The following is a 27,928-nucleotide window of genomic DNA, read 5'->3' on the forward strand; positions in this document are numbered from 1 at the left end:
CGACTCCTCCTATTCTCCGCCCCTCGGGTGACATCCCGGAAGTTCGGACAGCCAGCTGAGGCCTACAGAGGGCGGGAGAGAGAGAAGACATGGAGCGGAGGAAGGCCGGAGCTGTGCGCGGAGCCCAGCGGGAGGAGAGCGCCATCCCCCGGCCGGCCACCCCCTTCTTAGACTTCCCGGTGAGTCGTCCTCATCCTTCCCGGTGTGTTATCAGTGAGCCCGGACACCCACACCGCACTCCCCCCCCATATATTCTCCTCACCCTCCTCCCCTGTATACTGACCCCTATATACTTTACCCTGATCCTATATACTGATCCCTATATACCTCACCCTCCTCCTATATACTGATCCCTATATACTGATACCTCACCCTCCTATATACTGATCCCTATATACCTCACCCTCCTCCTATATACTGATCCCTATATACCTCACCCTCCTCCTATATACTGATCCCTATATACCTCACCCTTCTCCCTATATACTGATCCCTATATACCTCACCCTCCTATATACTGATCCCTATATACCTCACCCTCCTCCTATATACTGATCCCTATATACCTCACCCTCCTATATACTGATCCCTATATACCTCACCCTCCTCCTATATACTGATCCCTATATACCTCACCCTCCTCCTATATACTGATCCCTATATACCTCACCCTCCTCCTATATACTGATCCCTATATACCTCACCCTCCTCCTATATACTGATCCCTATATACCTCACCCTTCTCCCTATATACTGATCCCTATATACCTCACCCTCCTATATACTGATCCCTATATACCTCACCCTCCTATATACTGATCCCTATATACCTCACCCTCCTCCTATATACTGATCCCTATATACCTCACCCTCCTCCTATAATCTGATCCCTATATACCTCACCCTCCTCCTATATACTGATCCCTATATACCTCACCCTCCTCCCCTATATATTGATCCCTATATACCTCACCCTGATCCTATATACTGATCCCTATATACCTCACCCTTCTCCCTATATACTGATCCCTATATACCTCACCCTCCTCCTATATACTGATCCCTATATACCTCACCCTCCTATATACTGATCCCTATATACCTCACCCTCCTCCTATATACTGATCCCTATATACCTCACCCTCCTCCTATATACTGATCCCTATATACCTCACCCTCCTCCTATATACTGATCCCTATATACCTCACCCTCCTCCTATATACTGATCCCTATATACCTCACCCTCCTCCTATATACTGATCCCTATATACCTCACCCTCCTCCTATATACTGATCCCTATATACCTCACCCTCCTCCTATATACTGATCCCTATATACCTCACCCTCCTCCTATATACTGATCCCTATATACCTCACCCTCCTCCTATATACTGATCCCTATATACCTCACCCTCCTCCTATATACTGATCCCTATATACCTCACCCTCCTCCTATATACTGATCCCTATATACCTCACCCTCCTCCTATATACTGATCCCTATATACCTCACCCTCCTCCTATATACTGATCACTATATACCTCACCCTCCTCCTATATACTGATCACTATATACCTCACCCTTCTCCTCCCTATATACTGATCCCTATATACCTCACCCTCCTCCCTATATACCTCACCCTCCTCCCTATATACCTCACCCTCCTCCCTATATACTGATCCCTATATATCACACTGATACTCTTTACCTCATCCTGCCCATGTATATACCTAACACTTCCTGTATACATCCCCGCTGCCCCGATATACCTCATCCCTCCTCTCCCCTGTATACTGAGCCTATACACTGCCTGTAGATATTCCCCACCACCTGTGTGTAGTTCTCGCACCTGCCCGTATTTACCACCCCTCCCTCCAATATTGCCCTTATGTACCTCTAACACTTTTCCAGCTGCCCGCGTGTACCACCCTTCCCCCAGCTGCCCGCGTGTACCACCCTTCCCTTCCTCCGCTGCCCATATATATTTTTTATATACCAACCCCCCTACACTGCCTGTATACACCCACTTCCCTGTACCCCCCCCCCCCCCCCCCCCCCGCTTATCCCGTTGCCCGGTCTTCCTATCTTAACCTTTTGGGGAGGAAAATCATAGTAATATAAATATACCCATCTTTTATATAAGAGTGTAGGTAAGGGTTAATTTAACTGTCATATATTTTTATTTGGCATATAAGTAATATGTGTACCAGGTATTATTGAAATATCTCCAGGCGTACAGAAGTTATGTGGGAACATACATTTCCCATTGATTTGCATGGGACTTTAAACAAAAACCCCGACCCTCACAAATGGGGGTAGTTAAGGGATAAATTAACTATCCTATAGTTTAAGTGGACATATAAGTAACATGTGACCAAGTGTTATGGAAATATGTACAGCCGTTTGGAAGTTATGAAGTAACATGTATTTCCCATAGAGTTGAATGGGACTTTAAAGAAAAACCCCGACCATGGCAAATGGGGGTGGGTAAGGGTTAAACCACCTATCCTATGTTTGTTGCTGACATATAAGTAACATGTGTGCCAAGTTTCATGTTAATATCTTTAGCCGTTTGGACGTGATGCTGGAACATACACACACACACACACACACACACACACACACACACACACACACGTTGAGTTTTATATATATATATATATATATATATATATATATATATATATATATATATATTCCCCTAGCAGTCTCTGTGTTGCTCGGGTGGTCACCGTGTTTCTCACATGTGGGTCGGCGTCCCCCGGTGACCCTTTTTCTTGATTTTCTTGCAGTTTTTGCCCGGACACCCCCAGCTGACGGAGAGGGTAAGAAAGCGCCTGTACTATGGCTGGGAGGTGGAGTGCCCCATGGAGAACCTCTCCTCCCCCGTGGCCGGTGAGTACCGTCTGTATACTTGTGTCAGAGAAAGTTTAAAGGAGAACTCCTCCCAGCTGACAGATGATGGTCAATGCTTCCAGAAGGGTCACTTCCTATAAAATCCAACAGAGGGAGGCTGCAGCAATGGAGAGGAGGGGGAGGGGGGCAACTCCAGGCAGATTAGTGCAGTTCTGTAATCCTGAATACATCATTAAGTGTAATACAAGCCATGTACGAACCTGAATGTGACCTGTTACCAGCAGGGCTGTGGAGTCGGAGTCGAGGAGTCGGAGTCGGGGGAAATTTTGGGTACCTGGAGTCGGCAAACAATGCACCGACTCCGACTCCTACTAAATTTAGATTGGAATTAAAAAAAAAAAATTCCAACAGGAGTTTTATAAAGCACTAAAAGAAGTTGAAAAGTATGATCGCTCATCAAAACTTACTGTTGAAGAAGCCATCCTTGTTTATCCAGAGATCGTTAGTGATGTGGCCAGAATAGTTACTGCAATGCCACCCACCCAAGTCAGTGACGAAAGATTATTTTCAGCCCTAAAAATAATAAAGTCTGACTTAAGAGCCTCTATGAAAGAGGATCTGGCAGAGGCAATTCTCTTCCTTAGAACTCTACATTGAATTGATTTGCATTTGCTAAGCCTATAACTACATTTCAAGATTAATATAAACCATTTCTAGGTTTTACAGATTTTGTTTTTGGTTCATTATAGATAAGCTTTGTTTTTGTTCTAAAACAACCAAATAATGTGGTTTGTATTTTTGAACTGGTAAAGATCCTGTTCCTGATGTTTATGCCTGCTGCTACTATCCAGCCACTTGATTGTTTTCATTGTGTTTGTCTTTTGCTTAAACTGTGCAATACAGTAGACTGTTGGCTTCCCAGCCAGTAGTCATGTGGTAGGCAGGGCCATCTTTTCCATTGGGCACGCTGGGCAGTTGCCCGGGGGCCCCGCTTGCCTGGGGGGCCCCACCGGCTGCCCAGCAACCCCAGTAAAAAATTATGGAGAGTGACGGGTTAGAACTGCCCATGCCCAGTTTGCGGAAATCACAGAGAAGATCCGATCCTCCATGAGTGCGGGGGGGGTTGCTGATGTAAGGGGGGAGTGAATGCAAAAATCTAAGGGGGCACTGATATAAAGGTTCCCCCTCCTATATTAGTGACCCCCCTTACCTTAGTGTATTTAATCTAAGGAAGGTGGTCTCTGGTCACCAGAGTACCCCCCACATCAGAGTCTGCAGGATTCCCCCTTACAATGCAAGGGGGAACTCAGTCTGCGGACCCTGATGTAAGTGGGAAAGAGAAAGCAGTGGACTCTGATATAAGGTGGTCTATGGTCACCAGAGCCCCCCTCCACATCGGAGTTCCCCCCTTAGATCATGATCTGCAGCGTTCCCCTTTACATAAGAGTTCCCTTTCACTGTAAGGGGGAATCCTGCAGACTCTGATGTAAGAGGAAACTCTGTGCTGGCTGGGTTATAGTAACCTGACCTTCATGTCAATGAAGACATTTTTTTTTTTTTTTACTTTTGTTTAACTTAAACACATTTCTAATAGCACTAGCTATATGTTTATAGTTTAAATACTGACATTTGCATTGTTGGGCACTGAAAACTGTAATTTTAGGTACTTTTTTTGCAGTGGCAGTAAAAAATGTGGTTCTGCCAGTAAATGTTATGATTTTTGTCAGTAAATTCTCGTGCGTGATTGTGTAGACAGGGCCCCAGTGCACTGTATTGCCCGGGGGCCTATAATGCTCTTAAGATGACACTGGTGGTAGGTTGCGTTTCTTTCCCTCAAGGAATGTATAAAATACATTCGCATATTAATACAGAGGAGTCGGATTCGAGGAGTCTGAGTCGGAAGTACATAAAACTGAGGAGTCGGAACATTTATCTACCGACTCCACAGCCCTGGTTACCAGCCTCTAGCATTCCCTGTACAGCAGGGCCGGAGTGTGAGAGGAAGAAGCAGCACAAGAAGCCAATCAGTTCATATGCTTGGAAGGAAGTAGAGTGACAGATGAGCCCATCAGTTGCTTCTCTCGGAAGAAGTGGGTTGAATGATGAATGCCGGTCATAAGACTATAAACACCAAATGAGAGACGTGAAGTACAGCGAGGAAATTCTCTGGGTTGAAGCAAAACTTTAAAGTAGGGTTGTCCCGATACCACTTTTTTAGGACCGAGTACGAGTACCGATACTTTTTTTCAAGTACTCGCCGATACCGAATACCGATACTTTTTTTTCAATGTCATCTGACAGTTTGACAGATGGGGACTGATAGGTGGCTGGTACTGATAGGTGGTACTTATGGACACTGATTAGTGGCTGGCGCTCATGGGCACTAATAGCTGGCACTGACAGGTTAGCTGGCACTGATAGATGGCACTGAGTGAAGGGGAGTACATAGGGCAGGGTGCAGGTGGGTACTGAGTGCAGGTGGGCAGTGGGTGCAGTTGGGGACAGCGTGCAGGGGAGTACAGAGGGCAGTGTGCAGGTGGGTGGTGGGTGCAGGGGAGTACAGAGGGCAGCGTGCAGGGGGGTACAGAGGGCAGTGGGTGCAGAGGACATGCTACAGGAGATGGTCAGAGACTGCGGACATGCTACAGGACCCCGTGTCCCCGGATCACAGCACCCCCCTCCTCCTCTGTACTTACATGCTGCTCTGCGCAGAGGATGATTAGAGGGAACTTACTTGTGTCATTGCAGCCTTGTAGTGAGATGGACGATCTGCCAGCTCACCATCCCCCGATCTCCATTCTCTCGTCACTGTCAGCAGGGAATTCTCAGTGTTTGTATAATGCCGCGCTAATGTGACTGACTGACTGCCCGACCCGCCTCTCTCCAGTCTCCACTCTGGTCTTGCGTCTCTCCTGGCGTTAGCCCCGCCCACTGACTAACTTTCAGATCAGTAGAAAGGCGGGAGGGTAGTGTTTGTATATGCCGCGTTATTGTGACTGACTGCATGGATCTCCTATCTACCTTTTTTTACAGCGCTCATGTGACCGCCTCTCTCCTATGTCCAGATTAGTAGAGGGTAGTGTTTGTATATGCCACGCTGGCTGACTGCACGGCCCGCCTCCCTCCTATGTCCACTCTGCTCTTACATCTCTCCCGGCGTCCGCCCCGCCCACCGCCTTTCTATTGGTCTGATAGTTAGGCGGTGGGCGGGGCTGATGCCGGGAGAGACGTAAGAGCAGAGTGGACATAGGAGGGAGGCGGGCCGTGCAGTCAGTCAGCGTGGCATATACAAACACTACCCTCTACTAATCTGGACATAGGAGAGAGGCGGGCCGGACCGTCACATGAGCGCTGTAACAAAAGGTACCATAGAACGGACCGCTCTCCCGGGAGGGACGGGGGCGGGGCTAGGCATCGATTACCACGGTCGCATGCATCGGTGCTGCATCGGGGACATCGAATCGCGGTGCAGCGATTAAATTTGACACCACTACCGCCCGCACTCCCGCAGCATCGCTCCCTGCCATTTGTCACACTAGAGCCGGCCGGGGATCATGGAAAGCTTTTCCTAGGCAGAATTAACACACTTGGCACACTTTAAAACTCACCCCTCCGAACACAGACCTCAGATACAGCGCGGCTCAATTCAGTGAGAGCTGCCCCTCCTCTCAGGCTCCTCATGACCTGTGAGACACGTCAGAGCCGGGGAGGAGCCACCTAGGAAAAGCTTTCTATCCCCGGCTCTAGTGTGACAAATGGACAGGAGCGCATTGCTGTGTTATATCCAGGGCTGTGGAGTCGGAGTTGAGGAGTCGGAGACGGGGGAAATTTTGGGTACCTGGAGTCAGAGTCGGCAAACAATGCACCGACTCCGACTCCGACTCCTTCTAAATTTAGATTGAAATAAAAAAAAAAAAAAAGCAAGTTTAAATGTCCCGATTCACAAAAAGTTATAATTAATGACTTCTCTACTGTAAGAATAAAGACCAATGCATGCAGTGCCTCACGTAACCGCAAAACGAACACGTTAAGTGACCGTGAAGAAGCATGCTTTTCATGTGCTTCACTATATGGCACGCAACGCACAATTAGGAGCTGCAATACTTATACTTTCCATAGTGTTGTGTTCTGCTTTTACAGGGAACGCAGCGTCCATGTGTAACCTAGCCTCTCACTGATAAGGGATTAAATAAATATGTTTTTTGCAGGACTAGAGAGTGAGACACTTGTATAAGTGAAGGGAATGGAGGGTCAATAGTTCAAGACTGAAGCTGTAAACCATTGGAAAAACTGCTGTCATTCAGCCAAGGCTATAAAAACTTGTAAACTCCGATTGTTAGCTTAAACTTTAAACATGACTATGGGATTCTCCTAGGAAAATCATGTTTTAGAATAAAAAACGTTGTTTTCATTGTGTTTGTCTTTTGCTTAAACTGTGCAATATAGTAGACTGTTGGCTTCCCAGCCAGTAGTCCTGTGGTAGGTTGCGTTTCTTTCCCTCAAGGAATGTATAAAATACATTTGCATATTAATACAGAGGAGTCGGAGTCGGAAGTACATAAAGCTGAGGAGTCTGAACATTTATCTACCGACTCCACAGCCCTGGTTATATCTAAATACAGAAGCCTGGCTTCCGCCCACCCTCTCCGGTCACTGACTCTACCCGACAATCGGGTAAGGCATCGGGAGCATTTGCGCGAGTACAAGTACTCGCGCTAATGCTCGATATCGGTCCCGATACCAATACTAGTATCGGGACAACCCTACTTTAAAGCAATTGTGGCTTCTGATATTTTATCTTTTATTTTTGGCTGGAGTTCTGCTTTAATATTTTGGAAATGATAAAAAATAAAATAAAAAATGTAGATAGTGTCCCCCCCCCCCCCCCCACAGGTGAGAGTGCTCTCACTGGCTAGAACGGCAGAGGAGGAAATGAAAACGATCGTTATTTGCAATTGGGGACACCACTGCTGTGACCTTGTCCCCGTTCTTGTAGTGACTCACCCATGAAGCAATTTCCCGGGCTTTTGTTCTTCTTATAACCACGCCAGTACCGGGCACTTTCCCTCTTCCTGCCCAGGCCAATTTTCAGCTTTCAGCGCTGTCGCTTTTTAAATGACAATTGCGCGGTCATGCTACACTGTACTCAAACACATTTTTTATCATTTTGCTCCCACAAATAGAGCTTTCGTTTTGTGGTATTTGATCACCTATGGGTTTTTTGTTTTTTTCTAAACAAAAAAAAAAAAAGTTTTTCTTTATTTCTGTTATAAAATTTTGTAAATATATTTTCTCTTTCACTGACGGGCACCGATTTGGCTGCACTGACAGGCACCGATGAGGTGGCACGGAGGATGGGCATTAATGTGTCGCTGGTGGGCATTGGTAGGCGGCACTGATGGGCACTGTAAAGGAGGCACTGGCAGGCATTAGTGAAGGGCACTGACTGGCATCATTTGTGGGCACTGATTGGCATCCCTGGTTGCCATGGGTGGTGGCAATCCCATTACACAGAGCAGGTATGACATGTTTGGTATTTGAAAAAAATCACTTTAATTTACCTTTTAAAACGGCAAACTTTAAGGGAAATACAAGAACTTTAGCTATAATCACTGGGATCTTGCTTGTATGCAGTGCAGGCTCCATAGTCGGTTCCCCCAACCATGCCAAGAAATGACTACACTTCCTGTGTTGTTACATAGTTAGATAGTTAGGTTGAAAAAAGACACAAGTCATCCAGTTCAACCACAAAAAATAAACAAACAAAATAAAAAACACAATACAATCCCATACACCCAACTCCATACCCACAGTTGATCCAGAGGAAGGCAAAACCCCCAGCAGAGCATGATCCAATTTGCTACAGCAGGGGAAAAAATTCCTTCCTGATCCCCCGAGAGGCAATCGGATTTACCCTGGATCAACTTTACCTACAAATCTTAGTACTCAGTTATATTCTGTACATTTAGGAAAGTATCCAGGCCTTTCTTAAAGCAATCTACTGAGCTGATTATTGTTGATGATGAGCTGTGGAGCCGTTAATAAACAGTCACAACCTGTTCCACACCCTGTACAGTGCATGCATGAGATTCCCCTGGAAGGCACTGGTGACGTGGCCATGTTAGAGCCAGGGGACACCAGTAGAGCCGGGGTGACATCACCACATGTCAGTGTGCTGAGCTCCATGCACTTTAATGAGAGTAAAAATAACCAATGAGTAACAACCGAGCTAGAAAAAAAAAGCATGCTATTTAAAGTGTTACTAAACCCACAACAGTAAAATCAGTCTGTATGCAGTAAAGCATTCTTGTTATACTCACTGTGAAATCTAAGGGGTTAATCCTCTGCATTGTGCAAAAAAGGCTGTTTGATCCTGTCTTCTCTGATCCCTCCCCTTCTTCCACAGTCCCCAAACCATCTCCTGATAGAACAGAGCCTTGGAGGCACTCTGCTCAGTTTGGTGTGTATTGCTTTTTTTTATTGGGAGAGTGCATGTGATCAGCACAGGGCCTATCTGCGCTGTCCAGACAGAGGGTCAGGGGACCTGCAGCCTCATAGGACAGTCAGAGGAGAATAAAAACTCCAACAAGCTTTAACCAGACACTGATAGAAGTCACAAGACTGCTATATACTGCTGATGAGAAAAGGTATTTAGCAGTTTATATTTGCTAAAATAATGACATTCCCATGTTCTGTGTACTGTGGGAGGCCAGATATAGTGAGTGCAGGGTCCTGGGGAGACCAGATATAGTGAGCGCAGGGTCCTGGGGAGACCAGATATAGTGAGCGCAGGGTCCTGGGGAGACCAGATATATAGTGAGCGCAGGGTCCTGGGGAGACCAGATATAGGGAGCACAGGGTCCTGGGGAGACCAGATATAGGGAGCGCAGGGTCCTGGGGAGACCAGATATAGTGAGCGCAGGGTCCTGGGGAGGCCAGATATAGTGAGCGCAGGGTCCTGGGGAGGCCAGATATAGTGAGCGCAGGGTCCTGGGGAGACCAGATATAGTGAGCGCAGGGTCCTGGGGAGACCAGATATAGTGAGCGCAGGGTCCTGGGGAGACCAGATATAGGGAGCGCAGGGTCCTGGGGAGACCAGATATAGGGAGCGCAGGGTCCTGGGGAGACCAGATATAGGGAGCGCAGGGTCCTGGGGAGACCAGATATAGGGAGCGCAGGGTCCTGGGGAGACCAGATATAGGGAACGGAGGGTCCTGGGGAGACCAGATATAGGGAGCGCAGGGTCCTGGGGAGACCAGATATAGGGAGCGCAGGGTCCTGGGGAGACCAGATATAGTGAATGCAGGGTCCTGGGGAGGCCAGATATAGTGAGCGCAGGGTCCTGGGGAGGCCAGATATAGTGAGCGCAGGGTCCTGGGGAGGCCAGATATAGTGAGCGCAGGGTCCTGGGGAGGCCAGATATAGAGAGCGCAGGGTCCTGGGGAGGCCAGATATAGAGAGCGCAGGGTCCTGGGGAGGCCAGATATAGAGAGCGCAGGGTCCTGGGGAGGCCAGATATAGGGAGCGCAGGGTCCTGGGGAGGCCAGATATAGAGAGCGCAGGGTCCTGGGGAGGCCAGATATAGAGAGCGCAGGGTCCTGGGGAGGCCAGATATAGAGAGCGCAGGGTCCTGGGGAGGCCAGATATAGTGAGCGCAGGGTCCTGGGGAGGCCAGATATAGTGAGAGAGAGAGAGAGACTTGTAAAGCGCAACACATGCGAACTGAATCGCCTCTGGGCGCTGTATCCATTTCATGGGTAAGGAACCCCTTGACCTCAGAAGAGATGGGTTTTAATCTTTCTCCTGAAGGCCAAGTGGTCCGACTCCAGTCGGATGGTGGTTGGTAGTGCATTCCACAGGCGAGGTCCCTGGACTGCAAATCTTCGATCTCCTTTGGACTTGTATCTGGCTTTGGGTATCTGGAGGAGGTTTTGATTGGTGGATCGCAGAATGCGATTGGGGTTATGGGCTTTTATAGTGAGCGCAGGGTCCTGGGGAGGCCAGATATAGTGAGCGCAGGGTCCTGGGGAGACCAGATATAGTGAGTGCAGGGTCCTGGGGAGGCCAGATATAGGGAACGGAGGGTCCTGGGTTTATTAACACTTTAACATGCATGGAGCGCCTTCAAAGTGGTGCTGACCTGATCACCAAAGTATTTTTTTACAGAAAATTGTCCTTGCCTCATTTTAAAGCGTTAAGATTATTTTTTTTTATCAATCACTCTATTGATTTGTCTCGGACGTGTGAAGGAAGTAATACTGTAAACATGATGATACACTGGCATGGCCCCTTTAGTGATGACTGTTGAAGGTGTCATGTAATTTCCTGTTGTACCAAACAGGTTGTATAAGAGGAGATGGTGTAATGCGCGATTACTACAAACATCAGGTCTTTGCAGGAAATAATTCAAGCCAGACTCCAGTCATTTGTTTGAGATCGGAAATGGGTGAGGAAACTTTCCTCCACCTTTCAGCAATGCGGTGGTGACATCCCTTGATGATCACTGACCTCTCCTCCCCCGACTACTACCAGGTGGAAGGTCTTTGGCCTCTTGGCTGTTGGTGGAATGACGTCATGGCATACTAGCTCATTATGAATTACTTACCTTAGTTCGAAGCCCCTGAAGTGGTCCTTGTACCCCCCTCCGGCAGCAACATCTCTCCCGGGGGTTACTTCCGGGAATCGCGGCTCTGGCGCTGTGATTGGCCAAAGCCACAAAGACGTCACTCCTGCGCATGCGCGCGTGACCTGCTGGTAACAGACTGAAGCAACGGCACATAGGTGCCATTGCTTCAGTTTGCTTTAGTGCGCATGTGCCAATGACACGGGCACATACAGGGGATATTTCCTAAGCCGTGCAGGTTTAGCTACAGGTAAGCCTTAATATAGGCTTACCTGTAGCATAAAGTGGTTGTAAAGGGTTTAGAAGAATCGGCATTAGTAAGGAAAGTGTTTGTTATTGTGGAAGAGAACTTGCGTGTTTCTTCTCCCATAAATAGCTGTCTGCTTTAGTAGACACTTTAATACTCATGTCTGCCTTTTACTCCATGGGGCAGATTTTCTCACTTCCTGCCCCTGTGATGCCCGTCCAAGAAAAGGTAGGTGTGGTCATTTCTGTCGGAGGCAAAAAAAAAAAATTGCCTACAGTACTAAAAATGTTCAGGGAATGTGGATCAATCTCTCCAATAGGAACACTAATGGTAATCCTCATCTGTTGAGTGTATGTGTCTATACCTGTTTCTTACTAGGGTTGAGTTGTACCTTTTGCAGTTACTTATTTTTTCTTCTTTTCTTCTTTGTTCTCTCGCTATGCAAGACATCGCCGTGGAGTTGCTTCAGAAAGCTGCTCCCAACCCCATTCGTCGCCTGCAGAAGAAGTATGCTGTTCATGTATCCAGGTGAGAATGATTAACCACTTGCCTACTGGGCACTTCCCCCCTCTTCCTGCCCAGGCCAATTTTCAGCTTTCAGCACTGTCGCACTTTGAATGACAATTGCGCGGTCATGCAACACTGTACACATTTTTTTCTGCGTTTCTTTATTTTGCAAATAATAAATCTTCATAAGTTTAGGCCAAACTGCAGTCTGCAATTTTTTGGGGGTGAAAATACCTTAAACCGGGTGTATATTTTGTTTGTAGGAAAGTTATGGCTTCCACAAACTATAAATATATCTGAAAATCGATCATTCATAAAGTACTGACTGCCGATCTAATTTTTTGAGGCCTGAAAACACTAGGGCCGTAGAAATATCCCTAAATTATCAATTTTTGGAAAGGCAGTCCAAGGTATTTAGTAAGAGGCATGGTGAGTTTTTTTGAAGGTCTTTAATTTTTCTTCATGGGGGGGGAAAAAAACTCACAATTTTTTTTCATACTGTTACCAGTTACATAGTTAGTCTGGTTGAAAGAAGACACATTCAGCGTTCACACATATTAGGTATGGTGGTGATCAGGGACACTGACTAGTGACAGTATATAAAAAAAAAAAAAAAATGTTTTCTTATTTTTTATTGCATTTCTTTTTGACCAGAGCAATACAGTGTTGCTATAGTAACAATGTACTATGGGAACGTGATCAGAATATTTTTTTCTATCATTATGATTGTTTATAGCAGTGAATTTCACAGGTATAAGCAACCATTGAATGAAACCATGTTTTGTTGTGATTGGCCCTGTCTGTACCATGTGGTCGCTGTGACCAATCACAGCTGGCAACACAATTTTACACAATGGATGGCATGAAAGGAAGCCATTCATTGTTTACAATTGTCATGTGACCTGCTGTGATTGGTCACAGCAGTCACATGGTACCAGCAGTGTGAGCCGGTACATTGATCAGTCACCGGCTGTGTCCGATGGGCACAGCCGGTGACAGATCACCTAGATTGCCGAAAAGCCCGGCCGTATTTTTCTATAGGCCAGGTGGGAACTGGTTAAATAGCGTTGATGCTTTAATGGGGTAATCTACCCTTTAAAATATCGTCTGTGCATGATCTCTTAATCTTAATAGGTTTTCCCTTAAAGGAAAAGTGCACTTTAAGGGACTGATCACACTTGTCCGCTCACTAAAGCACATGGAGCATTTTGTGTTCCAACAGCAATTACCGTATTTATCGGCGTATAACACGCACCCAAACTTTAAGAGGGAAGTTTCAGGAAAAAAACTTTCCACAGCCCCCTGCGTATAACACGCAGGCACAGTTTACCCTCTACTTTCAGGGTTATACGCCAATAAATACAGTAACTTTGGACTGTGGCAGGGGAGGTGTGATGAACGTTTTATCGCATCACACGTCTCTTTTTTTATTTTTTTATTTGTGTGATCTTTGTGACGTGCACAAAGTGACAGATCATTTGTTTCACCGCACAGCCACCTGCGCTAGCTGTGCAGTGACAGGCGGGTCATACAGAGAGGTGTGATATTAGATGAATACCACTTAAAGGAGAAGTCCAGCCTGAGCTTTTTAGGCTGGGCTTCTCCTACGGGTCACAGGAGTACAATTTGTTTTGCCCTCCTGTGACCCGTTTTCAGCGGAGAGTGGTCTGAAGTCCGCTCTCCGCTGATGTCACACAGATCAGTCGATGCACCGCTTCATCCCGACCTCAGAAGTCTAGATCCCCCAGCAGCCTTGACTGACGGCAGTCTCAGCGAGCTGCTAAGACGGTCTCAGTTTCAGCGAGCTGCTAAAATGCGTAGACGGCCGCTTCCCGCCCCTCCACAGCTCAGCACTCCGATGAGCAGAGAACCGAGCCATCGGCGGGGTTCCGTGGCTCGGTTCTCAGCGCAGAGACGCCGGGGGATAGATCCAGCATCGGTCTGATGATGCATCCACGAGGCAAGTATAAATAAAAAAAAATAAAAGCCCATACTTCTCTTTTAGACCCCTTTCACATGGGCCTGTCAATTTTTTTTTTTAGGCAGACCTGAACGGAAGCTCAATGGAGGTCTATGGAGCGACCGATGTCACTGGTGACATCCGACCCACTCCCATCCGCTAAAGTTTGACGGATGGAAACCCTACTTTTCATCCGTCTGGCGGATCCGATGAAAACGGACTCTACGGTCCATCTTCATCCGATTACCCCATAGAGGAGAGCGGCACTCTGACAGGTCGGTCTCTGCACAGCGAGCAGAGACAGACCTGTTATCTGCCTGCTCAGTGGGGATCGACGGAGCGATCCCCGCTGAGCAAAGCGGAGACTGTACACGGACACATCCATGTGAAAGGGCCATTTAAGTGACATCTGGGGCTGCTGACTGATGATGGTACCCAACAGTCTTGGGGCTTTTGGATGTCTACACATAGGAAGGCTCTTACAGGTAAATAACAGGCATAAAATATGGTTCATGTAATCTAATGGGAAGAATGTTTCGGCAATGAATACTGTATTTATTGGCGTATAACACTCACTTTTTTACCCTGAAAATGGAGGGTAAACTGTGCCTGCGTTTTATACGCAGGGGGCTGTGGAAAGTTTTTTCCCTGAAACTTCCCTCTTAACGTCAGGGGGGCAGATTCATCAAAGAGATACGACGGCGGATCTCCTGATCCGCCGTCGTACCTCTGAGGCCCCGTACACACGACAGAGGAACTCGACGTGCTTGGCACGTCGAGTTCCTCGTCGAGTTTTGGGATGAAGCCGCCGAGGAGCTCGGCGGGCCGCCTTCTCCCATAGAACAACGAGAAAATAGAGAACATGTTCTCTATTTTCTCGTCGAGCTCCTCGGCGGCTCCATCGATCCAAAACTGTACAGACGACCGAGTTTCTCGGCAGAATCCGGGTTTTGACCGAGTTTCTCGGTGAATTCTGCCGAGAAACTCTGTCGTGTGTACGGGGCCTCAGTCCAGCCGGTCGGATCTATGAGGCTGATTCATAGAATCAGATTCCGCATAGATCTCCCTTAGATCCGACTGGTGTAAGTGACTTACACCAGTCGAATCTTGGGCTGCAATCTACCGCCGGCCGCTAGGTGTCGTCGCTTTTTTCTTCGCGTCGGATATGCAAATGAGGAGAACCGCCGATTCAAGTCCGTACGCCCGCCCGTCGCTTTTTTTTAACGTCGTTTGCGTTCGGCTTTTTCCGCCGGATAGCTACCCCTGCTATGAGGGGTAGCTAATGTTAAGTATGGCCGTCGTTCCCGCGCCGAGATTCAAATTTTTACGTCGTTTGCGTAAGTCGATCGGGAATACGGATGGCCGCAATTGACTTAGCCGCCGCAAACAATGACGTCCTAGCGACGTCATTTGGAGCATGCGCACTGGGAAATTTCGCCGGCGGCGCATGCGCAGTTAAATCGGCGCGGGAACGCGCCTGATTTAAATTGTACACTCCCCCCTAGCCGCGGAATTTGCATTCCGCCGGGGGAGTTACGATCCGACGGTGCAATTTTCGAGGTAAGTGCTTTGTGAATACTGCACTAGCCTCGCTAAATTGCACCGGCGGATCGTAAAACACGTAGATCGAGCGGATCTAAAGATCCGCTGATCTACATGAATCTGGCCCAGGGTGCGTATTATACGCCGATAAATACGGTATATGGAGGGAGGTCCCTTTTATATCCTGGCCTTAGACTGACAGACATGATTGACCATGTTCCTGATGGCTGGTTCTCTCTGTGTTTGTAGGGAAGCTTGTATCTCCCCCTGCTCCATGATGCTGGCTTTGGTTTACATAGAAAGACTTCGCCACAGGAACCCGGAATATTTGCAGCAAATTTCATCATCCGATCTGTTTCTCATATCCATGGTGAGTAGTGAGGCCGAGTCATGTGATCTTTGTCCTCCGGCGTTTTTCTCACTGGGGATTGCACAGCAAACCTGCTTTTCCTGTTTGCTTGCCGCAGCTGGAAGTGCCTTGCGGGTGACACACACAGCAGAGAGGATGAGGCACGTGACGAGTGTGTGATGGCAGCTGTTGGGGAAAATAAATAAATAAATAAATATATATATATATATATATATATATATATATATATATATATATATATATATATATATATATATATATATATATATATATATATATATATATTTATATATTTATATATTTATATTTATATATATATTTATATTTATATATATATTTATATTTATATATTTATATTTATATATATATTTATATTTATATTTATATTTATATTTATTTATATTTATATATATATATATTTATATATATATATATATTTATATAATATATATATATATATTTATATAATATATATATTTATATTTATATATATATATATATTTATATTTATATATATATATATATATTTATATAATATATATATTTATATAATATATATTTATATATATATAATATATTTATATATATATAATATTCATTTGGAACTGAGCAGATTGCTATGTGTTGAGTAAGATTTTTTTTAAAAAAATTCCCCCCTCTTCAGCCCAGTATATTGTGGCTGGGAGGTGTTCCTGGCTAAATACGTATTGATGGATGAAACAATCTGATTTACCCTTCAGCCAGTAGATGTCCCCCCACTCATAATATGATGCCACGCTACATTTTTATCTTTATTTTTTGTTATGAATATGGAACTTTGCAGAAAACGATTTGGATTTTAACCACTTAACCCCCAGACCATATTGCTGGTCAAAGACCAGAGCACTTTTTGCGATTCGGCACTGCGTCGCTTTAAATGACAATTGCGTGGTTGTGCGACGTGGCTCCCAAACAAAATTGGCGTTCTTTTGTCTCCAAAAATAGAGCTTTCTTTTGGTGGTATTGGATCACCTCTGCGGTTTTTAGTTTTTGCGCTATAAACAAAAATACAGCAACAATTTTGAAAAAAAATTATATTTTTTACTTTTTGCTATAATAAATATCCCCCAAAAATATATATAAAAAAAATATTTTTTTTCTCAGTTTAGGCCGATACGTATTCTACATATTTTTCGTAAAAAAAAATCGCAATAAGTGTTTGGTTTGCGCAAAAGTTATGGCGTTGACAAAATAGGGGGTATTTTTATTAATATTTTTTTTTTTACTAGTAATGGCGGCGATCAGCGTTTTCTTTCGGTACTGCGACATTATGGCGGACACTTCGGACACATTTTTGGGACCATTGGCATTTTTATAGCGATCAGTGCTATAAAAATGCATTGAATTACTATAAAAAATGCCACTGGCAGTAAAGGGGTTAACACTAGGGGGCAGGGAAGGGGTTAAGTATGTTCCCTGGGTGTGTTCTAACTGTAGGCGGGGTGCCCTCACTAGGGGAAATGGCTGATCTTCTGTTCATACATTGTATGAACAGAAGATTAGCATTTCTCTCCCTGACAGGACCGGGAGCTGTGTGTTTACACACACAGCTCCCGGTCCCCGCTCTGTAACGAGCGATCGCATGTGCCAGGCGGCGATCGCGCCCGCCGGGCACGCGCACGGGAGTGGCATGTGTGAGAGCCGACGTATAGCTACGGGCTCTCGCGCAGGGGAGCCGACCTACTTGGTCGACAAATAGTTAATTAGCCACAAAGTGCAAATGCATTGTACTTTTTTTTTTTCTATTTTCAATAATACAGGCAAAGCAGTATGGCCACAGATAACTATCATATGACGTGGTAATTAATGCGATTAAACGAACGCTAGAGCAGGCGTAGGCAACCTCTGCCCTCCAGCTGTGGTGAAACTACAAATCCCATCATGCCTCTGCCTCTAGGAGTCATGCCTCTGATGGTCAGGGTCTTGCAGTGTCTCGTGGGACTTGTAGTTTCAAAACTGCTGGAGGGCTGAGCTTGCCTACCCCTGCCCTAGAGGGTACATATTGTGGAGAGTAGCGAGTTAAACAGAGTTCCACCCACTTTGGTTTCACATGGCTACTGTGTGAATGCATCAATGCAGTGCATGTTATATAAGCTTGTAGAGCTTGGATTTATAGAATGAGTTTACCAAAAATGCAAACATTTCAGAATATACAGCCTCGTGCTACGTAACTAAGCTCCATTTCATGCTGAATAAACTAAATTATTAATGTCTCTTAAATAGAAAACTAGATAGATTTTTATTTTATTTTTTTTTTACTCCAAAAGAATGTTATTAAAATAAATTAGATAAAAGTAAAAAAAACAGATTTTAAATATAAAAAAAGTTTTTTGTTTTTTTGGGGGGATTTAAAAAAAAAATCATTGATTTCTATCCACCCTGTCATTCGGTGAATATGGCTCACGGTTATCATATATGACATGTCTAATTACAGATGGTTGCCAGTAAATATCTGTACGATGAAGGTGAAGAGGAAGAGGTTTTTAATGACGAATGGGCAGCAGCTGGGAAACTGGATGTCCAGGTGGTGAACACTATGGAGATGAATTTCCTCCGGGCTATCGTAAGTTGCTTGTTCCTCTCCTGATATTCTAGGTCTTGCTTTCTTACACTAGATTTGAAAGATTTCTGTGAAGGATCTCATTTATCAAAGTCCTGAAATAGTTGGTAGTAGCTATTGAGCTCTGTAACCAGGTTTTTATTCAATAGAGCTAAGAAGAGGCAGGAAAACGCAAAAGGGAGGCGAAAGTACTTCCTACTGGCAGCATGCAAAAATAGAAAATAAAAAATAATCACATTTTATAGTTTGTATTGAGTGAAAGAAGATAGAGAGAGAGGGCTATGGAGATATATATAATGAGATATATTAGAGATGGAGATATAGGTATATATATAATATATCTATCTATCTCCATCTATATCTCTATTTTTTTTTTATGCAGTACAGAATAGAGCTGCACGATTAATCGCAGAGAGAATCGCGATTTTGATTCTCCCCGCCCGCGATCTCCCCGTGGGATGACCCGCGATTCTTCTGTGTTCACCGCTGGTTCCACGTAACCAGCGTGGAACGCAAATGCCGCCGATATTGAAACCGACGTCAGCAGCCTGCGCCGCTGGATAGATGCCTGAGCTTCTCTCACAACAGTAGTTTGTATCCATGCGCCACCCAGTGGTTGCCGGCGGTACTGCTTCTGATGTATTAAACCTTCTCACAGTTCTGTACAACTGTGTGTATCCATGCGCCACCCAATGGTTGCTGACAGTACTGCTTCTGATCTATAAAAAAAGAGACCAGTGATATGTCTATAATGTTAAAGACCATATAACTCCTATGAAAAAATCAGAATCAAAGTTTTATTCTGCTTTTTTCATAGGAGTTATATGGTCTTTAACATAATAGACATATCACTGGTCTCTTTTTTTATATATTCATGATTTTCAGATAAATCACAGGTTTATTTATAAAAAATTTTTTGGGGGGGGGGTGGGTTCTGGCATTACATTTTTGAGAATCGTGATCTTTTGTCTAAGCAAAAGAATCGCGATTCTCATTTTCACCAGAATCGCGCAGCTGTAGTACAGAATGTGTACAAAGCAAGCCTGTCAACATAAAAACAAACGGTAATTGTGTCTAGTAATTTAAGGTTTCATGTATACTACCTGCTGTGTTTGGGGTGTGTTTTTTTTTTTATTTTTTTTTTGCTAAAGCTCCTAAGCTCAACCCCTTTTAGCAGAGTTTAGGAGCACTTTGTGAATGGCCAGCTTATTTTCTGGGACACACACATGTCCCAGAAGACAGTGGGGGGGGGGGTGGAGCACAGGGAGGAAGTGAACTAGGAGCTCCGCGGTATAGGAAGTGGCAGATTAGGACGACTGCCTAGCAACAGGGCATTTCTGGTAAGTAAAAACTTTTTTTTTCCTCCAAATGTTTAATAGGTTTCAAGGAGACTGCTAATATAAAACATGTTTTTTGGGGTGGACCCCTACTTTTAAATAAGCCCAATTGTGTCTGGTTCTTTAAGGGTTAACGTTGTATCCCTTTTCAGTGTTAAATGATACTTTGATCTCCTGAATAGTACTTATTCAGCTATTTGTATGATCGTAATAAACTGCCTGATTGTTCTATTTTGTATTGAAGAATAAATCAAGAAAATGTATAATATTGTTTTAGCATGAGTGTATGTAAAATCTTTCTTTCTATGGGAATACAGGACTGGGGACTCTACACACATCCAGGGGAGTTCTTTGAAGTGCTGCGATGGCTGGAGGGCAGGTGGGTGTCTTATTCTTTTATTTATATATATATATATATATATATATATATATATATATATATATATATATATATATATATATATATATATATATATATATATATATATATATATATAATAAATGTGTGGAACTCTAGACTAAACTTTGTGTTGGGTTTTTCTATTGCTGTGCTGTCTTGTATTGCCCAGGTTGTTTCCCCACTTCCTGCGTGTCTTCGGTTCCCTTGTGTTTGTATTAAAGCAGAACTAAAGCAAGGAATTCTTTCCTCTTCTCCCAACAGTCCACCGTCCCTAGTCAGCATTTTCTCCCCGGATTCTTTTGGGTGCTGCTCTTCAGACATCTTCATTGCCTCGCATCGGGTGGCATCACCCCCTTGCATGTGTAGTAGTAGTGGGGGGGGGGGGTCATTCATCTCGGCACACCCACGTATCTCGGCACTGTGCTGGAAAGTGTACATTCTGCAGAAGAGTGCCAACGTGGAGGCAATCTGCGCTATCTCGCTGGTCCCTGCTGTCTTCTGGGACCTGTGAGTCTCCCAGAAGACTAGGGGTGAGCTCCGGGGTGTTCGCACAGTCCATGTGCAGAGCCCGCCAGGAAGTTTGCACGGCGATGCGCTAATCACAGCCAGGGAGACATTGTCCCGATGCACGGCTGAAGAGATCAGGAAATGTCTCCCTGCCTGTGGTTAATGCAGTGCCGTGCACACTTCCTGGGGGGCTCTGCATGTGGACTGTGCGAACACGCTGGAGCTCATCCCTACAGAAGGCAGCGGGGGGCAGAGGAGGTGTAAATTGCTGCAGATACTGCAGAAATCTGTGCCCGGAAGTGGGAGCAAATACCTGGATTAGACAGGTATCTGCTCCCCCCTGAAAGGTGCCAAATGTGACACAGAAAAGCTGAAGTTTAATTTTTGGGTGGAACTTCGCTTTAACATGCCATAAAACTATCCCCTATTTTGTAAACGCTATAATTTTTGCGCAAACCAATCAATAAACGCTTGTTGCAATTTTTATTTTATTTTTTACCAAAAATATGTAGAAGAATACGTATCGGCCTGAACTGAGGGAAAAAAAAATTTTTTATATATATTTTTGGGGGATATTTATTATAGCAAAAAGTAAAAAATATTGCATTTTTTTTTTTTTAAATTGTCGCTCTATTTTTTTTTTATAGCGCAAAAAAAAAAAACGCAGAGGTGATCAAATACCACCAAAAGAAAGCTCTATTTGTGGGGAGAAAAAAAGGACGCCAATTTTGTTTAGGAGCAACGTCGCACGACCGCGCAATTGTCAGTTAAAGCGACGCAGTGCCGAAACGCAAAAAGGGGCCTGGTCCCTTAGCTGCATATTTGTCTAGGGCTTAAGTGGTTATTAAATGGCGGGCGCAACTATCGTATGATACCAAATATTGCAACCGCCACCATTTTATTCTCCTTGGCCTTTGCTTTTAGAAAACATATGTTTTGGGGGTTCTAAGTAATTTTCAAGCAAAAAAAATGCTGATTTTTGTGTGGACAGCAATAGGTAGATTCACAAAGAGTTAGGCCGGCTTATCTACAGATAAGCCGACCTAACTCTGAATCTAAGCCGACCTATGTTTAAGTATATTCTCTAACAGAGATACACTTAAACATATCTAAGATAGGACGGCGCAAGTCGTCCTATCTTAGATTGCAATGTTTTGGCTTACCGCTAGGTGGCGCTTCCATTGCGGCCGGTGTAGATTATGTAAATGAGCATTTACAAAGATTCCCGAACTAACGCGAGCCCGCCGCAGTCGATTAACGTCGTTTCCGTAAGCGATAGGCCGCCTAAAGTTATTCCACCTATGAGGTGGAATAACAATGTTAAGTATGGCCGCCGTTCCCGCCGCGAGGTTCGAATTTTTAAAGTCGCTTGCGCAAGTCGTCCGCGAATCGGGATTTACGTCGTTTACGTACGCGTCAAAATCAATAGGCCTGTACGGCCTACTTAGCCGCAATGCGCACTGGGAAATGTAGTCGCCCGGCGCATGCGCAGTGTCAAAAAACGTGAGGTCAAGCCTCATTTCCATACAACACACCCCCCTCCAAGTCATTTGAATTAGGCGCGCTTACGCCCGCTCGTTTTAGGCTACACCGCCGTAGATTAGCAGGTAAGTGGTTTAAGAATCACTACTAGCCTAACTAATTTATGGCGGTGTAGCCTAAAAAGACTAGGCTAGGCCGCCCTAAAGTTAGGCGCCCCTACGTGAATCTACCTACAAGTGTTTAAGGTCTCATGTGCGCATACAGGAAGTTTTAACAGCTGCTGTTAAAGGCATCTGACTTTTTTTTTTTCACTGCCTCTAAACGCCCCTCCATGTTGGCCTATGTGTTCATGCACACATAAAATGTCAAAGGCGTTTGGGGGGAGTAGAAAGAAAAAAGACCTGTGCTTCCAGGAGCTGTAAAAACGAAATGCACCCCTAAACATAACAAGCTGTTAGCCGCGTTTGGAGTTTTTTTAGGCGTTTTTAGATATATAGGTGGTATTTTTACTGAAAAAAAAGCCAAAAAATACCCATATGCGGCTAACAGCGCTTTTGTAACACTTTTGTTTTTTCCTGGCAGCAGTGCTGGTGTTTTTTAAATGTCCTGTGTGCATGAGGCCTAAAGAAACTTGTCACCTTCATAAGAAACAAGTAACATTTGGTTTCAATAGGGCTGTAAGTAAAGGCCTGTATGTTGTTCTTCTATTTCTGTTACCTTGTGTTTGTGAAAGCTGCAATGACATTCTATTAGACAACTTCTGAGCACTTTATACTGCGGGAAGTGTAATCTGGTTCTTTGTCTCGCCATTCCAGGGTTGCAGAGCAGCAAGGTATGAAGCGGGGCTGGTTCACTTACACAGACCTCTCGGTGCTTCTGGAACAGGACCTGTGGCAGAAAGTCTTCAATGATCTCTGCCAGCAAGTCACCAAGGTGAGGAATGTGTTGGATTATAGAAGTGGTATAGTGTCTACAGGACATGGGTTTTTATTTGCCAAAATCACACGCAGTCCCCAGGCTTGCCCGTCTCTCCCGGGTGTCTGACCACCAAAAACAGTCTGAAGATAGGAGAGCGGAGGTAAATTCAGTTCCTTTAATCTTTTCTCATAGCTGAGCTCCTCCGTGTCTCTTATCAGTTTGGTTGCCCTTCTCTGCACTTTCTACAGTTTCTTGATATCCTTACAGTCTCAATATGGGGTTAGATTTAAATTGTTTGCTCAGCAATTTATTAACTTAGGGATACATTTAATGGTTTACATTTAATGGAATGTACTGCTCTCGGTATATGTCAGCGCAGGCATTCAAACTGAACGCGGGTATCGTCGTATATCGCGCACTCTCACGATTTTCCCCTTATTTTAAGAGGAAAAAAGTGCACGGTATACGCCGATAAATACGGTAAGTGTATTTAGTGGAGGATTTGGTAATTGACCACTAGATGCCACTATTGTACAGTATGTTATATTAATGCTGGCACTCCTGGCAGTTAAAGGAGTTGTAAAGGTAAATGTTTTTTCACCTTAATGCATCCTATGCATTAAGGTGAAAAAACATCCGACAATACCGGTGTATTGTCACATTCTGCTCCCCATCACAGATTGCTCCGGAAGTGACGTTGTGTCGCCGCCATCTTGCTACACCCCACACCATTGCACAGTAATGATAGAGTGAGAAGGGGGCAAGCGGCCATCTTCTTACACCCACTGGAGTTTTAGATTTCACAGTTCTTTTCAACACAAAACTGAGCTTATATGCTTAAATACAGTGTTTGTAAATCCGATGGACTGTTTACATGTTAAATGTGACAATCAGAGGTGTTCGGTCACATTAGCAACCATGTAAGGTCAGCAGGTTTGCTGCTGCGTTTAAAATTCAACATGTAAACAGTCCGTCGGACTTCCAAATACTGTATTTAAGTATATAAGCTCCGTTTTGTGTTGAAAAAAACTGTGAAATCTAAAACTCCAGTGGGTGTAACAAGATGTCCGCTTGCCCCCTACATACTCTATCATTACTGTGCATGAGTGTGGGGTGTATCAAGATGGCGGCGACAAAACGTCACTTCCCGGAGCATTCTGTGATAGGGAGCGGAATGTGACACTACACCCCCTCCCCCCCCCCCCCCCCCGAGCCCCCATTTTACTTACCTGAGCCTTCGAAAGTCCCACGCTTGCCCTTGTCATCCTCCTTGTTTCTAAGCCTGGCCGTTAATTGGCTACACTGGATGGATTGAAAGCAGCGCAGCCATTGGCTCACGCTGCTGTCAATCACATCCAATGACGTGGCGTGCCCGAATGATACAGTGAGTGGCAATAGCTGCCGGATGTATCACAGGAGTGCGTTCGCAGGAACTCAACATCATGCCAGCTCGCTCGCATAAAGGTGTTGAGTTCTTGCAGGGAGGAGCCGAGACGGCCGCCGAGGGACCCCAGAAGACCAGGTTTGGGGACACTCTGTGCAAAACAAGCTGCACAGTGAAGGTAAGTAAAACATGTTTGTTATTTTAAAAAAATGTTTTACTTTACAACCCATTTAATAGGGTTAACTTCTATAGTGTTTGGCGCAGTCTGTGGACTTGAGCGCCTCTCTCTAGCTGGAGCAATTGCCATTCATTAATCATTCTTCCACTGGTTGTGCTTTGCATAATAATAATAATAACATATGATTGACAGTAGCCCTGTCCTGCCGGGAGCCATGATCACACACAGCACGTCCCACAATGAAGGAATAGGTAATATTGCATAGCACTTCTTTGGCCAACAAGAGAGGAGAGTTCATATCTGAGAGGAAAGCAATGCAGTCGCACATTCACTGCACAGATCAAGCTACAGATCACCCACTTGCAGAGGTCTTGTCAGTGACAGCCAGTATTGGGCGCCTTGCCCACAGCTCTGATCACTTCTATGTATACTCAGTGCAGATGCGTTGTGTTTACAGTGCTCTGCTAACAGGGCGCTTCTGTGAAGTGCTTTGTAGCAGAAGCCCAGATGCTGAACCCCGGCTGTTGGTCCCCTTTCACAATGAGGCGCTAAACGCTAAAAATAGCGCCTGCAAAGCGCCCTGAAAGACGCTCCTTTTACTCCAGTGTGAAAGCCTGAGGGCTTTCACACTGGAGCGATGCGCTGGCAGGACGCTAAAAAAAATTCTGCAAGCAGCATCTTTGGATCGGTGTGTACTGCTCCTGCCCATTGAAATGAATGGGTACCTAGGCTATACCACTGGCTAATCGCTGCTGCAGCGGCGCTTTGCGGGTGGTTTTAACCCTCTTTCGGCCTCAGGCCAAAATGTGGTACTGCACACCGCTGTGGCTTGTGTTCTACGAGACAACACTTGCAAACCGAGTCAGGATTTTTTTTTTAAACAGTGCTCGTATTGCGAACCGCGTTTCTCGCAATACAAGGTTTCATTGTCTGTGTGGAAAATATATGAATAAACATATAGAAATGTTGGAGGCTTTTATAGAATTGTACTATTGTTGAATAAAAGCTTCTTTTTTTTTTTTTTCTCCTTTCCAGTTGGCCTGTATACTTGGCCTGGTCTACTTAACCGGCGTTGCCACTTTATTTGCTTCAGTTGCGGTCCTTCACAAAGCTACCTGGGAGATAAACGGGACAAGGCTGCTTCCTTCCATCACACAGCCAGCCCCAGATTTGTCGGTACCTCTGCTGCTTTTTCCGGCTCCAACTGAAGAAATCCCTTCTCCTCCAACCACTGTTCTTCCATGTTCCTTAGAAGAAGAGAGCACAGAGAGAAAGTCAAGTGTCACGGCTACCGCGCTGTATCTCTGGGGCTCTGTGCTGACCGCACTTACCTACAAGGACTCTGGCGGCACCGACGACGAGGAATTACAACCTCCTGGCCGGCACTGCCCATACTGCTCCAAACCAAAACCACCCAGCGCTCAGAAAAACGCCACACGCTGCACTTCCAACCAGCCATTCGTTCGTGCCTTTCCTGGACTGGATCTCTACAGCTTCCCTGACCCGCTAGTCTGTTCCAACTGCCCAAATTCTTGCACTATAAAATATCCTGAACATCGCCATGAATCTGAGACTCCTCTGTCTGATTCCTTGAAGATTAAAACCTCTATCGGTGCAGACACGAGCCTGGGCAGGCTGAAAACCTTACTGGTTCCAGGTTAGCCAACGTGGAGAATTCGGCCCCCTTCGTGACGAAACTCGTAGTAGTCACGATGGACGGTCGTTGTACGATGCCGCAAAAAGTAAACTACGATAGATTGTATTTTATGCTAGTTCTTTCACCAATTTCTGTATTCACACACTTCTCTCTATTCTTATATGATGTAGATGAAATAGGAATTCATATTTCAGGGTCAAGCATATGGCGTTTAGTATTTTTGCTAAATAGCAGCAGTGCAAATTGGAGGTCAGCGCACTTTATGTTGCATGTTACATTTTCATTTATAGGATTTATTTAAAAAAAAAAAATGAAAGATATGCACATGTATATGGGTGATAACAAGAACACAAAATCCCACCTGGACAAGTTTAAAAAAAAAAAAAGCTTTTATAGTTTGTGATGTTTCTTATGTTAAGAATGCATATATGCAGAATGAATAGAGAGGTTTGTCCCCTACCAACATGCTGCAGAGAAGGACTCTTGCTGTCGGTGTGGAAGCCTGATGACCCCTGCTAGAGCTAGAGTTTTCCAATCGGCAAAGCTCATGTTTCCCTGCTGTTTGGAGAGTTCTAGCTCTGATTTAGGAAGGCAGGAGGGAGAGAGACCACTGCTTCCACACAAAGCAAGGGTCTTTTAATACAGAATTCTGGCAGGGGGACAGGCTTCTCTACTCGGGCTTTGCCAGCTTTTTAAAGCAAACAAACTTACAAGTCTTTGCGCACTTTTTTTGTTTTGATGCACCTAAAATGTATTTTGCTAGTTCAAACTGAAAGATTAGTTGGATGTTGGTGATTTATTTTAATTTTTTTTTATTAATGGACCTGTAAACACTTTTTACAGCTTGGGGTTATGTAAAAGAGAGAGAATTTACATTTTACAAAAATGTGTAAAAATGTTTATTGCAATGCAAGATGAGCGAGATGAAGTTCCCGTCCTAAGAGATGTATATCTGTGGATCACCGACTTTCTGCTCATTCATTTATTTTAATTTTTTTGTAAGTTTTATTTTATTATCCCCACTTGTAGACACTGGTAAAATGTAATTGGTAAGTTAATTTGAGGTGGTCTCACCTGCCTGAGCTGCTTTATGTCTTTAAAAAAGATTATACATGACCTAGTTTTAGTTTGACTATGCGATTGCACATATGCGCCCCAGTGAAATGGATAAGGCACAACAATACAATTATTGTAGATGTCCCCGGAGCTACTCATTCAGGCACACTGTGATAAATCTACAATAGAATTAGCTTGAATTTGCATTGGCAAAATAGAAAATACACATGCCTGTCCTATTTCCAACATGGCAGCCTTAAAGCAGAGTGTCTACTAAAAAAAAAAAATATTAAAAGGTCAGC

The 27,928-nt window shown here is 44.7% G+C and overlaps 1 protein-coding gene across 1 annotated transcript; it reads left to right on the forward strand.

Annotated features, from left to right (window-relative positions):
* On the forward strand, nucleotides 1–27,686 carry CNPPD1 (cyclin Pas1/PHO80 domain containing 1). The gene is made up of 8 exons (XM_040358115.1): nucleotides 1–179; nucleotides 2,796–2,898; nucleotides 12,176–12,257; nucleotides 15,988–16,108; nucleotides 18,582–18,710; nucleotides 20,362–20,423; nucleotides 23,249–23,366; nucleotides 25,949–27,686. Exons 1-8 carry the CDS (start codon nucleotides 90–92, stop codon nucleotides 26,573–26,575), a joined length of 1,332 nt encoding a protein of 443 aa, XP_040214049.1. The 5' UTR covers nucleotides 1–89; the 3' UTR covers nucleotides 26,576–27,686.
* Nucleotides 27,687–27,928: the final 242 nt, after the last annotated feature.

The sequence above is a fragment of the Rana temporaria genome, chromosome 6 (genome assembly GCF_905171775.1).
Source record: "Rana temporaria chromosome 6, aRanTem1.1, whole genome shotgun sequence".
NCBI classification, from domain to species: Eukaryota; Metazoa; Chordata; class Amphibia; order Anura; family Ranidae; genus Rana; species Rana temporaria.